At 47.1% G+C, this 17,360-nt stretch overlaps 1 protein-coding gene across 1 annotated transcript in view; it reads right to left on the bottom strand.

The window, feature by feature from the left end:
- The window catches only part of smarca1 (SNF2 related chromatin remodeling ATPase 1), a 37,706-nt gene that overhangs the window by 3,248 nt on the left and 17,098 nt on the right, over positions 1-17,360 (bottom strand). The window contains exons 14-21 of the mRNA XM_077241262.1: positions 11,455-11,587; positions 4,191-4,336; positions 3,841-3,969; positions 3,502-3,612; positions 2,355-2,468; positions 2,116-2,238; positions 1,863-1,995; positions 197-315 (exon numbers count right to left, since the gene is read on the bottom strand). Of these exons, the coding sequence (XP_077097377.1) occupies positions 197-315; positions 1,863-1,995; positions 2,116-2,238; positions 2,355-2,468; positions 3,502-3,612; positions 3,841-3,969; positions 4,191-4,336; positions 11,455-11,587 (1,008 nt within the window). The remainder of the gene's footprint in view (positions 1-196; positions 316-1,862; positions 1,996-2,115; positions 2,239-2,354; positions 2,469-3,501; positions 3,613-3,840; positions 3,970-4,190; positions 4,337-11,454; positions 11,588-17,360) is intronic.

The following is a 17,360-nucleotide window of genomic DNA, read 5'->3' as shown; positions in this document are numbered from 1 at the left end:
AAATTACATTTCCTCTGAAAGTTTCTTGCTTTCCATGATAAGGCTGTGACTAATATTGCCTTATATTGAGGTTGCAAATCTTCAAAAGCAAGAAAAACTAAACCTACCACACAATAATAATTCAGCAGCCATTAAAGAATAAACCTGCTTGTCAACAACATAATTGAATTCCATTGTGAGTTTTTGAAAGGTTGACCTTGGCGTCCAGGGCTTTTTTGATGCTGATGCGTCTCTGGATGCGAGCTTCTCCTCGCTCTATCTGAGCCATGATCTTCTCAATATCCTGCAGCTCATTGCAACGTTCCCAAAACACCGCTATAATAAGGACAAAAGTGTGAGGTGTGTGTCTGTGTAGTTGATAGAGGAGTGAAATATATGTGTGTAGTTCAGACAAGTGTGAGGTTAGCTGATTGTGTATTTTATGCATGTGTATGTGTGTGTGTGCGTAGTTGTGCATAGTGTACAATAGGGATAAGTCACAATGGTTGACTAGGTCACCAAAAGTAGACTAGTCAATTAGAGAAGTAGCTTAGTTTATCATTGTTTTTCCTGAAATGTTTTTTAGATGATTTCTATTAAATATATATTTTTTCATAAATGCTTTAATTAGCATGCTCATAGTTCACATTGTGAACTATCAGTTTGAAAATTAAGTCATAAATTACTCACCCTGGTGTTGTTCTAATGCCGGCTGCCCTTCTTTCTTTTATGGAACAAAAAATAATAATTTTAAGAAATGCCCCGCTCGCGCTCATACATATAATGGTAGTGAATAGTAACCAGAATCAAGCTTTTTTTTTTTTTTTTTAGTTTTTGTTCATCTTGATTTCTTACAACTTGTGCTTTTTCTCAGTGAGACAGAATGAACTGTGGAGCTAATAGAGTCACACAAACATGCATGTCGTGTAGCTGTGCACAGACCAACGGCCAAGGCAGGATTTTCATTAAATAATACCTAAAGTTTCATATTGTATTGTAATAAAAATTATGTTGGTTTTAATCACGGTATTTAAAAATGAAATATCGCTATTGTGTTAACTAGGGGCGTCGCAATATTGGTGATAACAGTAATATTTAAAAATTAATAGTGCACATATGATAATATGAGACGTAAATAATCCAGCACCAGTATCTGTTTGACATCCCAACGTACAGTAGGTGCCAGTATTTCAACTTAACGCTGGTTTCTATGTGTCAAAAACACAAGCAGACACCGCGCAGCTTTATCACTGTATAGAATAACACAAAATAAAGGATAGCATTTTTCCCCCAAGATTTCTATAGATATTCCGATATATCGTTATTGTGAATTCTTTTGGCCACGATAATCATGAAGTGAAAAATCTGATATCATGTCAGCCCTTCTTGGAATATACTGCGCGCGTGTGGCATGGGATCATTCTGTGATACTTTTGCATCTTTTTTCAAAAGCTTGATGCTGGTTGCTCTTCACTGCCATTATATGGAGCGGGCGGAGTGCGAGCGGGACATTTTTTTTTAATTCTCCTTCTGCGTTCCATAAATGAAAGAAGGGCACAATACATTAGAACAACACCAGAGTGGGTAATTTATTGACTTAATTTTCATTTTAGGGTGAACTATGCCTTTAATATAGATTTTATTTATATAACAAGGAAAAAAACATATTATATTATGTATTTCTTCTTTTTTTTATATGATCAGGTCACTTGAACTCACAACCAACCTAATTATGCAGGGCTTCCTGAAGACCATTTAGTTCAAGTAACCCATCAACTAGTGAATTTTGAAAATATCTTTTCTAATATATGCTTGCACATTCCAAGTGAGTAATTTTCTCTATATAATAGGTTTGTGTGTAGTTGTATTGGTGTGTATTTTACCCGAGTACTCCATGACTTCTTCAGGGGTCTTGCCCTCCACCTCTCTGGCGATGTTGTCAATGTCATCACGACCAAATTTCTCATTGGCTTTAATAAACTGATTGAAATCACGCTTGTTCCAGTTTGTGAAACCCTGGGGAAAACAAGCAAACATATTCTGCTGTAGCATTGCTCTGTACTTAGCACATTTGTGTCAGTGTGAGTGAATGTATGAGTGAGTGATAGAGAAGAGAGGGTGAGTGTTTGTGTCTACTTGTGTAAGTAGTTTCTCTTTTTCCTCCATCTCTTCAGGTGAGAGGGGTTCTGCCTCGTCTATCTTAGCTTGTTCCTCCTTCTGGACCTGTGCTGAATTTGGGATATCTGGATTACGTGGAACCTACAATAAACACAAATACACAATCGCACACCTTTGTATAACGGAGGCAACTTTTTCGGAAGCAAAATATTTTACACAAATATTGAAAACAATCATGATGTTCATGAAGTGCTCACCTTGTATCCAATGGTTTTCCTGTAGTAAAGAATCTCCATCTCCAGCAGCTCAAAGAGACGTGGTGGAAAGAATTGAAAGTCCTGGATGTTGGGCTGCTTTGGAGGCCGAGGAGCCTGGATCACACCCACACACATACACAAACACACTTTTCATGATCTCTCCACAGACACTTACAGTATGTGTATACTGTCATTAAAACATTTGTGTGGTCATTGATGTGCACTGTATAATGACAAAACATTGTTATGCTCCTGGCAGATGCATCTTTATCTAGCGGACACTTCACTTTAATCAAAACACTCATTTGATTTTCAATTTAATTTAATGATATTCATTAAAATTGAGGTTTATTGGCTCCTGCTATTTTGCTTGACAGTGTTATCACTTTATAAACTATCAACTTTCATCACACTAGTAATCATTATTCTTTAAAGGACAAGGCAATATTAAAGCTAGTTTACACTGGCCTTGAAAATGCCAAAAAAACACCATTTACCAACAGTTGTTGGTTTTAAATAGTTATGTTTCCCAGCATTCTAGATCCAAATAATATTGACGTTTGTTGAGACAGTGTGAAACAGAATAAATGTTATTTTAGTACTATTTGATATACTATTATTATTATAATGTTTATTCTTATTTTTTCAAATTGAATATTTGCGACTATTGATTAAATCAGCTATAGAAATTAATAAGCTGCATAAAAGGTGCATTTCCTTCTTCTTTAGCAGCCACTTTTACCCTTATTGATGTTTTTCTTATGACTTACAGTGCACTATTCGAACAAACAATCCCTCAGGAGCAATCTAGTGTTAGGTGTCTCTCTCAAGGGCACAGCAGTGACAGGACAGAGGAAAGAAGAACGTCTAGTTCATGAGGTCATTTCCTGAGTCAGCATCTGAACCTGCAACCTTTGTTTTTCAACTCTTTATTACGTCCTTCCAATACAAGATGATACGGTACCCTTCAGCTGAGTTCCTACATTTACTTTAACTCACTGAATCCAATGCAACTGTCAGTGATGAAAACAGTGATCTGAGAGCATTATTTATTGTGTAGTAGTGTTGTGTAGACTGTACCTACATGCAGTCATGAGTAGCACTGACAAAAAAAATCATTTCAGTGTCTAAACCGTGTGTGTGTTACCTTTGGGGCTCTTGGTTCGCTGACTCGTAGTGCTTCTCTGAAGTAAGCATCTACAGCATAATTGGCCTTCCTTTCTCTCTTAGGAGGCTCGATCCATTCGATCAAACTAAGCTGCACAACACAGAGAGAATTGTTTAAAACTTAAACACACACAAACACACTTTCAGCTACACACCTTCACATAAACTCTCACAGTCTGTGACATACACAGGAGCAAAGCTTAAAAACCTGCCAAATTCTCACTGATAGACTCTCGCTTAACTGTAATGCACTTCAGTGCTGCATTATAAATGAGTATGAATTGATTTCCACCTGGTAAACTTCCAAGCAGACACTAACTTTCTGTTTCTCTCTGTAATCCTCTCCCTCAAACTTGTAAAGGCTGGTCTCGGTGCCGCCCGTGTCCATGGTGAAGTTCCTCAGCGAGCTCTCGCCGAGATTCTGCATGCGCTCGTTCATCTCAGCCGTCTGAGAGGACACACAAAGTTAAACAGGGTTGAATGGTATCAGCCAAAGTGTAAGATTGAACAAAAATCTCATAATATGAAGGACATTTGATGTGTTTTCTTTGTCTGAGTTTGAAAACAAATGCTTTTGGAACTTGGACCTAAAGTTATTATGGAGTCTTCCAGTAAATTTAAGCAACTTTATAGTATTCAGTCTAGTCCGAGGTGTCCATGTCCACTCACCTTCTTGGCGCCTCTTTCCAGAATGGTGTCGATGTCTTCATCTGTTAGTTCGCTGTCTTTAGAGGCGAACACGTGTGTTGCTCCATGTCGGATCATTTGTAGCATTTCATCCTTCCCCAGTTTATTCTGCTGGTCGATCAGCCGTCCTGTAAGAGCAAAAATAGAAGAAAATACTAAGTCATAAGACTCAAAAATACAGTAAAAACAGTAATATTGTGAAATACTTTTTACAATTTAAAATAACATTTTTTTAAAAATATATATTCCTTTGGTGACAAAGCTGACTTTTCAGCAGCCATTACTCCTTCAGTGTCACATGATCCTTCATAAATCATTCTAATATGCTGATTTGGTGCTCAAGAAACATTTCTCATTATTATCAATGTTTAAAAAAGCTGTTCTGCTTAATGCTTTTTGTGGAAACTGTCATATTTTTCCGGATTCTTTGATGAATAGAAAGTTTAAAAAATTGCACTTATTTGAAATAGAAATGTTTTTTAACATTTGAAATGTATTTACTGTTACTTTTGATCAAGCAAATGCATCTTTGCTGAATCAAAGTATTAATTTCTTACTGACCCCAACCTTTTTAACGGTGGTGCAAATGAATAGATATTCTGTCTAACGACTCCTCTGAAAATATAAATAATAAACTGTATGAATTGTAAGGTGTCCATGTTCGGAAAAAAAATTACAGTAATTCTCTCTGTCACTGAATGGCTGTACTGGCAGAGTGGAAATGAATTTAGAAGTCATTTAAACCAAGAGGTTCAGCCTTTCCTGGTCCGCAGAAGTAAAAGGAGGAGGACAGAAAGCCTGCAGCACAATAGGCCTCGGAATCAAAGTCGGCACCTTAGGGACGTATCCCTGTTTTGGATATAGGAAAGCCTTGACCATCCCCGGTGCAAACTCAAGGCAGGTGGGGGAAACCGAAAGGGCCTGAAGATCTCCAACTCTCTTTAGGGACGAAATACCTAGCAGAAAGATAGTCTTAAGGGTAAGAAACTTCTCTGAAACCGAATCTAAGGGCTTCTAGTACTATAGCAAGATCCCAAGTTGGCACGCTAGTGCGAATTGCAGGCCTCAGCCTCAGTGTGCCACGAAGGAAACGTGTAATTAGGGGGTCTCGACCCAAAGATGTATCCCCCACAAGAGCGTGGTAAGCCGCAATGGCCACCACGTAGACCTTGAGCGTGGAAGGACATAGACCTGACGTAAAGCGCTCCTGCAGGAACTCGAGTACTGTATTCACAGAACAGTTAACCGGATCCCACTGATGTCGGTGACACCATACAGAAAAAACTCTCCACTTAAGAGCATATAATTTCCTAGTAGCTGGAGCTCTGGAGCTTAGAATGGTCTCAACCACCTCAGTTGAAAGACCACTCTCTATTAGTTGGGCCCCCTCAAAGGCCAAACCCACAGGTTCCACATCTCTGGTCGAGGGTGAAATATTGTGCCCCCGGCCTGAGACAGAAGGTCTCTCCCTATCGGGATCTCCAAGGGAGGACCGTCTAAGAGATGGATCAGGTCCATAAACCAGATCCGACTTGGCCAGCGTGGTGCTACTAGCAGTAGGCTTATTCCGTACCGGCAGACTCGCTCCTGAACTCCTGGGAGCAGAGCAACAGGGGGAAACGCGTACAGACGTAGCCTCGGCCACGTCTGCACCATAGCATCCAGCCCCAGTGGGGCTGGGTGAGTAAGGGAGAACCACAGTGGACAGTGTGTCGTGTGCTGGGACGCAAACAGATCCACCTCTGCTCGGCCGTAAAACTCCAAAATTTTCTCCACTGCCTCGGGGTGGAGTCTCCAGTCCCCTGGCCTCAGCTCCTGCCTCGACAGGATGTCTGCTCCAATATTCTGGTCCCCAGGAATATATACTGCCCTCAGGGAGAGTACCTTCCCCAGAGACCACAGGAGGATCTGGTGCGCCAGTTTGCAAAGCGGACGCGAACGCAGACCCCCCTGGCGGTTCAGATAAGAGACCACTGATGTGTTGTCTGTACGGACATATCCTTTCTCTACAATCCGCAGGACCTACCGAGAAATATTTGGCAGTAGCTTCCACGCTGCCAGAAAATCTACTAATGGAACCAGCCTCTCGAGGCTGGTCTCTGGTGTTAACGAGACGGCCAGTTCTGGAGCCTGAAACATAATGGCAGGAACTACCTGAACTGGCTGCTCTAGAACCCCCCTAAGAGGGTGCGAAACTGATGCAGTGCCGCAGCATCGCATCAGCGACTCGCTGGAGACTGCTGCGCCCTGAAGCACCGTGGGTGGCAGGGTTGGCAGAACGGTCTCGTGAGGACCCCGAAGTGGAACGGGCACCGTATACTGAGGTGTAAACCGCTTCACTTCGGTCGGGGCTGTCCTCACAGTCCTGTCGCCAGTGGCATCAGGACCTCTTTTTTTGAGCCGAAGTCTTCTTCGCCTGAAGAACGGTCCTCAGAGCCGGCTTCGATGTAGAAGACTTCGATTGAGAGTGCTGCGCCTTTTTCCAGTGTTTCTGTGGAGGTGCACGAGACGCAACACTCTCTTTCTGTTGCACACGATATAATGAGCTAGATGGCTGGGGCTGCTCACGCCCAGCAGCCCCAGGGGGCTGGACACGGTGAGGGAGAAACTTTTTAAAAGCATCAGATTGCTTCTTAGATTCCTGAAATCTCTCGACGAACGCATGAACTGCGTCGCCGAAGATACCCGAAGGCTCAAGCGGAGCATCTAATAAAAAGGTACGATCTCTCTCTTTTAAATCGGACAGATTTAACCATAGATGTCTCTCAGTAACTACCAGGGCTGCCATAGACCGCCCAATTGCCCTGGCGGTCTCCTTAGTAGCTCTGAGAGACAGATCGGTGGCCCGACGAAGTTCTCGAACCTCGTCAGGGCCAATTCCCTCGCTGTTATCCAGGTCCCCCAGCAGGTCAGCCTAGTAAGCCTGGAGCAATGCCATAGTGCTCCAGCTTGACCTGCTGCCGTATAAGCTTTACCCACTAAAACCAATGTTGCTTTAAGTGGTTTAGCAGGCAGGGCTGAGGCCTTTAGTGATGATGCTGGACCAGGTGACAGATAGCTGGCTAGTGCCTGTTCAGCCTGGGGCATCGCCTGGGGCACCATAACCGTACTCTTTCAACCCTCTTATTTTAGAATACACATTAACTTGAGGGCTGAAAAGACGTGATGAATACGGCTTATTCCACGATTTAGAGATTTTATTGTGCAAATCAGGAAAAAAGGGGAGGCCTCGTGGTGGAGATGATGTGGTAGAAGAAAGGAAACGCTTGTCTAATTTGCTTTTGGGACGAGTGTCCTTTTTCTCAGCTGGCCATAGAATATTTAATCTATCAACAGCGCCAGACATCACATCCACCAGCTCATCATATGCTGGGGAAATAGATGGCGAATCTACTTTGACAGTGTGTGTGCTTTCACTCTCCATACTCATAACATCAACCTCCTCGGAGGAAGAGCACTAGAGTAATGGAGGGCTCTCTCCCCGGGCGGAAGAAGCCGCAGAGCGGGCTTCCGACACCGGGAGGAGAGCACTGGATCTTCCGGGTAAGGAAGGAGAAAAGGCCCTCGGACCCGTCTCCAACCCCTCCGAAAGATCCTTTTGCGATCCCCAGGAATGCATTCTCCGCGCCGCCTCGGCAGACGCGGGTCCTGTACCCCGAGGATCGCGAGCCTGCCCACTCTCGTCAAAGAGTGACAGGCGAGAGCGGAGCATGCGAAGCGGAAGCATTTCACAGTGTTGGCACTCAGCACCCTCGAAGGCTGAGACCGCATGCTCCACTCCCAAACAAATGACACAAAGCTCGTGTGTGTCCCCACCCGTTAAATAACCCGGGCAGGGAGAAGCACACTGCTTGTACATTTGTTTCGCCATAACGTTTCCGAGATATATTGCAACAGACAACAATAAATAGACAGAGACAGTATAACACAGATCGCTTGCTGAGGCAACAGAAGCTAATGCCAGTTTGCACCGGATGTGCTTTTATCCCTTCCTGGTCATGACGTCACCCGCCCGTGACGCTCATTCTTTCCATTGGACTAGTTCAGACGCATTCACTCCGGGGGCGTTCCCAAAGCGTTCGACGCATCGCGAGTTCCCTCGATAGGGAACTGTGCAGAGCTCTGGCCCTCCAGGAATTGAGTTTGAGACCACTGACTTAACCCCTGGGGGTCTGAGGGGTTTTCTGGGTCCTGGAGGTGTTCTGACATGCTCTGACATTTGTGCTTTTTTCAGTTATTTATAAACATGTTAATGGCAAAGGTGTAAATTCACTCTATATAGCACTAGCAGGGCTACCGTAATATGTGAGCAAGATGTATGTACATGTTTGTATTTTTGAGAGAATAATGTTTATGCATGGTTATTGAAAAAACTAAAACTTAAAGTGTCTGAAATAAGGCCCCAAAACACATACTAAATATGTGTCTACAAGACTTTTGACTAATGGGCATTGTTGCCTAGAGTTTTTGCTTAAAAAATGATCTGAAAATCATCCTGCCTAATCATTTACACAAAACAATACATTGATTTAAATTTTATAAGACACCTTTTGTTTGGAAAGGCAATATGCGTGGAGGCGTGTTCACACCTGAGAAGACAAAGGCCGGATAATGTGCCACATACATAATGAGGCTAATTAATATGCAGCTTTCACACAGGTGTGTCACAGGATCCCAAAGAATGCAAGGACAAAAGAAATGATCTATATATACATATTTTACAATTAGAAATTGTAACCAATTACAAATAGTGTATTCTTTCTTTGTAAAAAGTATACATTTTATCATACGTATTAAAAAAGGTAAGGATTCATTATTTTGAATATTGGAACAAACATTATAATAACATCTTAGTTGATAATTCAATATACCTATTTTGACAAAACATCATATAGTATATTTAACATGAGCAGATATTGGTGAACAAAAGCGTACCTATTTAATGTGACAGTAGTCTTTTTTTACAGTCAAAACTTTATAATCTATCCAAAACTAATCACAAAATCTTGTCTAAGCATTCATATTTAGTCTGCAACATATTTTGTAGGATATATTAGCATATACATGTTAATTTGCAGTTTGTTGCTTATACAGACATTTTATTTCAACATATTTCAGTCTATTTTTACTCATCTTAGTAGGCTATAGCAATATAGTTTGGATGTGTTCATGTAAATTTTTGTTGAAAACATGTTTACTAATGTAGGTGCGAGAGTGAATGAACGGCACAGACACGCGCTGTATAACTGTAGTAAACAAAGCGACGATTCCAGCTCACTTTTTTCCTTATCAGTACAAAAGAGACTCAAATTACTCTGTTGATTTTGGTCTTACATATAAGTGCTGTACATTATTACATCCTGTTAAGTGTCTATTTTTTTTTTGTGGGTACTCACAATAGAAACAAAGTGTTGTGCTTTTCGTCAAATAAAGAAAAATAAACATGATGCACGTTTTACCTTCTCTCGTCAGTGAGGTCCATTCTGAAACGCGTCCGAAAAATGAACTATAACTCTGACAATACTTGTCACAGAGATACGAGAGATTTCTCTTTATGAAGCTGAATTTCTCTTCTTTTAAATGAAGTAATTTATATAAAAAAACAAATATTCTCAGTTTATGTAATCTGTATGAAAAGAGAGAGATGTCAGTATTTTTCTTTCCAGCTCATTATACCTCATTACGCGTTATGTGTCACACAGACAAGCAATTCATATTTAAACAGTCTTTTTGCGGTTTATAGACACTATTCAATATCGTGATTAGAACAAAGCACTTAAGAATAAATTACTTACTACATCAGCTGGATCCGTTGCTCCTCGACATGAAACTACCAGCACTTCTGATACATTTTCCAGGGTTATTAGATAGTATTATTCCTCACAGGGTAGGGATACGCTATGTACACAGCGGTACTAAGAAACTTACTAAACATGATTTTATAATCCAGCTGGTGGGCGTTGGCATGTTTGCATGGCTTGCCTTAGATCATTTGCGTTTGAATACCGCGCGCTCTCCGTGGGCGTGGCACATTAACGCGTAATGAGGTATAATGAGCTGGAAAGAAAAATACTGACATCTCTCTCTTTTCATACAGATTACATAAACTGAGAATATTTGTTTTTTTTATATAAATTACTTCATTTAAAAGAAGAGAATTTCAGCTTCATAAAGAGAAATCTCTCGTATCTCTGTGACAAGTACTGACAGAGTTACAGTTCATTTTTCGGACGCGTTTCAGAATGGACCTCACTGACAAGAGAAGGTAAAACGCGCATCATGTTTATTTTTCTTTATTTGACGAAAAGCACAATACTTTGTTTTTATTGTGAGTACCCACAAAAAAATAGAGACTTAACAGGATGTAATGATGTACAGGACTTATATGTAAGATCAAAATCAAATGAGTAATTTGAGTCTCTTTTGCACTGATAAGGAAAAAAGTGAGCTGGTATCGCCGGCGATACCGCCGACCCCAGAGGGTTAAAGGGATAGTTCACCCAAAAATGAAAATTCTGTCATCTCAACTCACCCTCAAATTGTTGACAATTTGTTGTGAACAATTTGAGGGTGAGTTGATGATGACAGAATTTTCATTTCAAGTGCAAAAACTTAGGAGGGTAGTGCAAAAACTTGAAAACTTGTTCTTGAACATTCAGGACACAGGACCTTATAACAGGACAGGACGTAATTATTCTCTGAATAGGAGACCTCTCACATGAATGGTGAGCTCCCAGCTCATAACTTAAAATTATTTAAATACAATAGAGTAACATAAAGCAGACATAATAGAGCAACATAAACCTGAGAATAATCATAAAACCGAAATTTACCCACACTTTCGATTTGAAAGAAGACAGAACGTCGTGTACAACCGGTTGTAATAGTGAAGCCATTTTCCTTTGAATTTGCTGTTGAATGCACGACAACAAAGCACCGCAACAAGCGCCACCTTGTGGATGTAATATGCAAAATGATCAGAGTAAACTCTGAGAAAACCAGTGGAGAAAACCCTAAAGTAAAACAGATAATTTTTATAATTAAATATTGCCATACTTTGCGCTACTGTATCGATGTAATTGCAAAATATTGCGATACTGAACAGAATCGATTTTTTCCCCCACCACTATTGGATACATGTATTTGGTGTGTGATACAGAAACCTCATGCTGTTTTAGTGGCCAGTATGTCACAATGATCTTTGATAGAGACAATAGAAACTGTTTTACCCTTAGTGTATTCATACCCTGCTGAATGACTATGGAGTCCAGGCGTAGTTTCATCTCCGCTCTCTCCACAATTCTCTCCTCCACAGTGTTGTCTGTGATCAACCTGAACACTTTAACTGGTTTCTTCTGTCCAATACGGTGAGCACGGTCCTAAATAATACAGTACAAGACACAACAAAAAACATTAAAACTTAAAAACAAGCAGTCATAAAGAAAACGTCTCGGTTACGTATGTAACCCTCGTTCCCTGAGTAGGGAACGGAGACGTTACGTCGGATGACGACGAATGGGGTTTCGCTTAGAACACCTATCAACTTCGAGTATTACAAAACGAGCCAATGGCAAAGAAATGCCATGGGTCTGCGGAATTTGCATGACGTAACTCCGCCCCACCTCGTGGGTATAAAAGGAGGACGCCAGCAACAGGCAGATATGTTTCTTCGCTGAGGAGCCAAGACTGAGCTCAGGCGATCCCCGCGGTACAGCGGAAAGTGGCAGGCAGACGTAACGTCTCCGTTCCCTACTCAGGGAACGAGGGTTACATACGTAACCGAGACGTTCCCTTTCGTTGTCACTCCGAGTTACGTCGGATGACGACGAATGGGGTTACCAGTCTAATCACGCCACCTTCTCAGCTGTCTTCCAGTGCCCTGCGTAAATCTGAGATCCCTGTCGTGAGACTGGCACGGACGAAGGACTCCTATTTAGCACAGGAATACCAAGGTACACTGGGGAGCATATCCCAAAGTTTAGGGAAAATATGCAATTACTGCCAACCCAGAGGGGGGGGACTTAGAGAATACACATATGACCCGAAGGAGACATATGGAGAACACTGGGGTGTCCAGCCGCAGGTGGAATATTTCAACCCCAGGGGTGGCAAGGTGGCTTGCCAAGGGAAAGACACACGCTCAGAGAGGCTTACAGTGGAAATACACATGTGGGGGTCGCTCAGAGGAGGGACCATGCACACGGGAGGCACCTAGCCGACGCACAGGCAATAGACACTGGCGCCAACGTCAGGAGTGCTGGAGGAACTCAGGGCTTTTCGGGGAAGCTCACCTGAGGAGAATATCGCACGTATCCAGTCCGTGGAGTGGAATGGCGAGCAAGCGAAGACACCTGAGCGGGTCCAGTACTAGCTGGTTGAAGCGAGTACATGAGAGGACACTGGCTCCACTCGGAGATTGTAGAATCTGGCGAATGTGTTAGGTGTCGCCCAGCCTGCAGCTCTGCAGATGTCTGTTAGCGAGGCGCCATGCGCTAGAGCCCAAGAGGATGCCACACTCCGGGTGGAGTGGGCGGTCACACCAAGGGGGCACGGTCGACCTTGCTGCTGGTATGCCAAGGCAATGGCGTCCACTATCCAGTGAGACAACCTTTGCTTGGAGAGAGCCTTTCCCTTCAGCTTCCCACCATAACAGACAAAGAGCTGGTCTGAGGTCCTGAAACACTGCGTCCTGTCTACATAGGCGCGGAGGGCGCGTACTGGACAGAGCAGTGCCAAGGCTGGGTCTGCCTCCTCCGGGGGCAGCGCTTGCAGGTTCACCACCTGGTCCCGGAAGGGAGTGGTAGGAACCTTGGGCACATATCCAGGCCGGGGTCTCAGGAACACGTGAGAGTAAGCCGGCCCAAATTCCAGGCACGCTTCGTCAACGGAGAATGCATGCAAGTCCCCCACCCTCTTGATGGAGGCCAATGCAACCAGGAGCGCTGTCTTCATAGACAGGAACTTAAGCTCCACTGATTGCAAAGGCTCAAAGGGAGCACTCCGCAGGGCAGTTAGAACCACTGAGAGGTCCCAAGAGGGAACGAGAGGAGGACGAGGAGGATTCAGTCTCCTCGCTCCTCTCAGGAACCTGATGATCAGGTTGTGCCTTCCAACAGACTTACCTTCGACTGGGTCATGGTGTGCGGCAATAGCGGCAACATAGACTTTCAGGGTGGAGGGAGACAGCCTTCGCTCCAGCCTATCTTGAAGGAAGGAAAGCACGACACTAATCGAACATCTCCGGGGGTCTTCTTGAAGAGAAGAGCACCAGTTGACGAAGAGGTTCCACTTCAACGCGTAGACGTGTCTCGTGGACGACGCTCTAGCGGAAGTGATGGTAGCCGCCACCGTAGGTGGAAGGGTACTCAAACCTGCTTCGTCCCGTCCAGGAGCCACACGTGGAGGTTCCAAAGATCGGGACGAGGGTGCCATAGGGTGCCCCGTCCCTGAGAAAGGAGGTCCTTCCTCAGGGGAATCGGCCAGGGACGTGCTGTCGCGAGGAGTACTAGTTCGGAGAACCCGGTCCGGGCGGGCCAGTATGGCGCGACCACAATGACCTGCTCCTCGTCCTCCCTGACCTTGCGCAGGGTCTGCGCAAGAAGGCTCACTGGGGGAAACGCATATTTGCGGCCCCGCGGCTAGCTGTGCGCCAGTGCATCCGTGCCGAGCGTGCCCTCGGTCAGGGAATAGCCCAGGGCGCAATGGGTCGAGTCGTGAGAGGCAAACAGATCTATCTGTGCGTCCCCGAACTGGTCCCAAATCAGCTGAACCGACTGGGGATGGAGTCGCCAATCTCCCGGGAGGGGCTGAAGCCGTGAGAGCTCGTCGGCTGCACAGTTCAGGGCTCCAGGGATGTAAATGGCATGAAGCGACCTCAGATGCTTCTGACTCCATATGAGGAGGTGGCGGGCGAGTTGCGACATACGGCGGGAGCGTAGACCACCTTGATGGTTGATGTACGCTACAGTGGCGGTATTGTCTGAACGGACTAGTACGTGTTGGTTCTTGAGCACGGCCCGGAAGCGGCGCAGAGCAAGACGTACGGCCAGCAACTCGAGGCAATTGGTGTGCCAGAGGCGACGGGGTCCTGTCCAGGAGCCCGCGGCAGCACGTCCATTGCACATGGCACCCCAGCCCGTGGAGGAGGCATCTGTCGTTACAACAACATGCCGCGAAGCTCGTTCCAGGGGCACTCCGGCCCGTAGAAAACTGAGGTTCGACCACGGGGTGAAGGTCTGACGGCAGGTCGGAGTAACTGTTACTCGGAGGGTGCCGTGTTGCCATGCCCACCTCGGGACTCGGTCGCGAAGCCAAAGCTGAAGCGGTCTCATATGAAGCAATCCGAGCGGCGTTGCCGCGGCTGCAGAAGCCATATGCCCAGGAGCCTCTGAAAAAGTTTCAGTGGAACCGCACTCTTGCCCTCGAACTGTTCTATCTTTCAGGCAAGTCAGCAGTGACTGCGCGCGCGCTAGCTCGTAAGCTGCGCGGACATGGCGACCGAGTCGATATCCATACCGAGAAAAGAGATCCTCTGCACGGGGCAAAGTTTGCTCTTCTCCCAGTTGACCCGAAGGCCCAGACGAGCTAGGTGCCGAAGCACTAGGTCCCTGTGTTCGCAACCTGAACTCGAGAGTGAGCTATGATCAGCCAGTCGTCGATATAACTCAGGATGCGAACCCCGTGTTCCCGAAGGGGAACAAGGGCAGCCTCGACGACCTTCGTGAAGATGCGAGGAGACAGGGCTAGCCCGAAAGGGAAAACCGCGTACTGGATGCCTGCCCCTGAAAGAAAACCGAAGGAACGGTCTGTGTCAAGGAGAATAGAGACATGAAGTAGGCGTCCTTCAGGTCGATCGCTGCAAACCAATCCTAGGCCGTATGCATTCGAAAACGCGTTTGAGCATCTTGAACGGCATCCTGTGAAGGGAGCGGTTCAGCACGCGCAAGTCCAGGATTGGCCGTAACCCACCGGTTTTATTAGGGACAATGAAGTAGGGGCTGAGAAGCCGGCTGACCTCATCTCGGCTGGAGGGACAGTCTCGATTGCGCCCTTCGCCAGCAGGGTGGCAATCTCTGCTCTCCTGATGGGGGCATAGCCACCAACAAAAGTGGAGCGGACTCCCCAAGTGGGGAGGAGACCGTGCGAACTGAATCGCATAGCCGAGCCTGATGGTCCGCGCGACCCAGCGGGACAGACGGGGAAGCTCTAACCAGGCTCCCAGGAACTGAACCAGCGGGATCATGCGACCACAGGCGTCCCCCCGGAGGGGCAGCGAAGCGGAGTAACTGGCCCAGACGTGGACGGCATAGCGGCCCGATGTGGGGGCACAGTTAGCAACCGCGCCCTGGCAGAGGGGCCAGGGGAGGACCAGGCTGGTCGTCCCGCGGGGGCCTGCTCTGCCAGGGGTCTGGCGACAGAGGGGGACAGGGGCGAAGCGGTCCGTGGACGGCACGCCATGTCAACCACCTCTGGGACAGAGGGGGACGAGGAGAGCACGGCTTGTGGGCGGCGCTCTGTGACGTCCGAGAACTCTGTGCTCAGAGACGGGAGAATCAGCTCTTTGGAGAATAAGGATTCTTCCCCGGCCCTCCCCGGGGAAAGGAGTGGTCCTGCTACCAACTCCTGGAAAGAACTGAGTCCCATCTCTGAGGAGCCCAACTCAAGAGCGCCGCTTAACCCGGCGTGTAGCGGGGTGCGGGGCTGGAGAGGACTGTGGCGTCCGGCCGCGGCCCCCAGAGCCGGCCCGTGAACGGGCGGGGTGGGAGCCGCGGGAGGGCGCCCTCGGCGGTGGGCAGACCGAGGGATCTGAGCGGACGGCGGGGCCGTCGGGACAGAATCAACCTCAGTCTGCTCCATCGCCGAGGTGCCCGTCTCACGAGCGCCGCTTAACCCGGCGTGTAGCGGGGGGCGGGGCTGGAGAGGGCTGTGGCGTCCGCCCGCGGCCCCCAGAGCCGGCCCGTGAACGGGCGGGGTGGGAGCCGCGGGAGGGCGCCTTCGGCGGTGGGCAGACGAGGGATCTGAGCGGACGGCGGGGCCGTCGGGACAGAATCAACCTCACTCTGCTCATGGGCGGCTGAGAGCTGTTGGGCAAGCCCTCAACCGCACCGCCGAAGAGGCCGACCTGGGATATGGGAATGTCGGACAGACGGGTCCGCGCGACATCCAGCACATCAGACAGGTTCAGCCACAGACTGGTGAGCATCACCTGACCCAGGGAGCGTACGGCCACTTTCGTCGCTCAGAGAGCAAGGTCAGTGGCGGCGCGCAGCTCAGGGAAGAGCCCTGGGTCAGTCCCGCCCTCGTGCAGGTCCATGAGCATCTGGGTCAGGTGGACCAGCAGAATGACCATGGCATGCAGTGAGGCGGCTGCCAGTCCCGTGGCGCTATAGGATCTCGCCACAAGCGTAGACGAAAACCTACAGGCCATGGGCGGGTGCTTAGGATTGCGCCGAGAAGAAGCACTCTGAGGACACATAGCATCGCAACAGAGCGTTCAGCCGGGGGAACCCCAGTGTACCCAAGGGCAGCGGCCCCATCGAGGGGAGGAAAGGCGGATGAGATCAGCGAGCGGTCCTGAGAAGACAAGGGGGTCTTCTAGGACTTCGAGATCTCATCATGCACGTCCGGGAAGAGAGGTATTGGGGTTTGCCACGGACGAGGGTCGGCGGCCTTACCCAAAACCAATCGTCCCAGGAAAGCATGGCCGTCATCTCCGGATCAGACTCAGGCACAGCCGTATGCACACCGGAAGGTGGCAGCTGTGACGAGCCCTCACTTCCAGAAGACTCAAGCCCACCTAGTGATGCTGCAACAGACATGGCATCTTCCTCTGTAGCTTCAACTGAAACACGCGGGCCACCAGAGGGTAGACTCGCGGGAATCAGCAGTTCACTAGCGGGCACCGTCATTGAAGAGGGGGGCTGGGGTCACGGACACATAGTCGGCGCCTTGTTCCAGACCGTAACCCTCAGGTCACCCTGGCCACCCGCCGAGATCGGGGGGTGGATGAGGGGACTCTCACTCTTGCGAGTTCACCGAGTCTCGACCTATTTATGACGCGATGATCACGTTCCCTTGCGAGAACATGAGTCACCCACGAGCGCTGTTCAAGCATGATCAAACACACTAGACAGCGCTCGTGCCCATCAGAGT

The sequence above is a fragment of the Siphateles boraxobius genome, unplaced genomic scaffold (genome assembly GCF_051911475.1).
Source record: "Siphateles boraxobius isolate OS27281-9 unplaced genomic scaffold, OSU_SipBor_1 24, whole genome shotgun sequence".
Taxonomy (NCBI): domain Eukaryota; kingdom Metazoa; phylum Chordata; class Actinopteri; order Cypriniformes; family Leuciscidae; genus Siphateles; species Siphateles boraxobius.
This window is presented reverse-complemented; position numbering and strand designations above follow the sequence as displayed.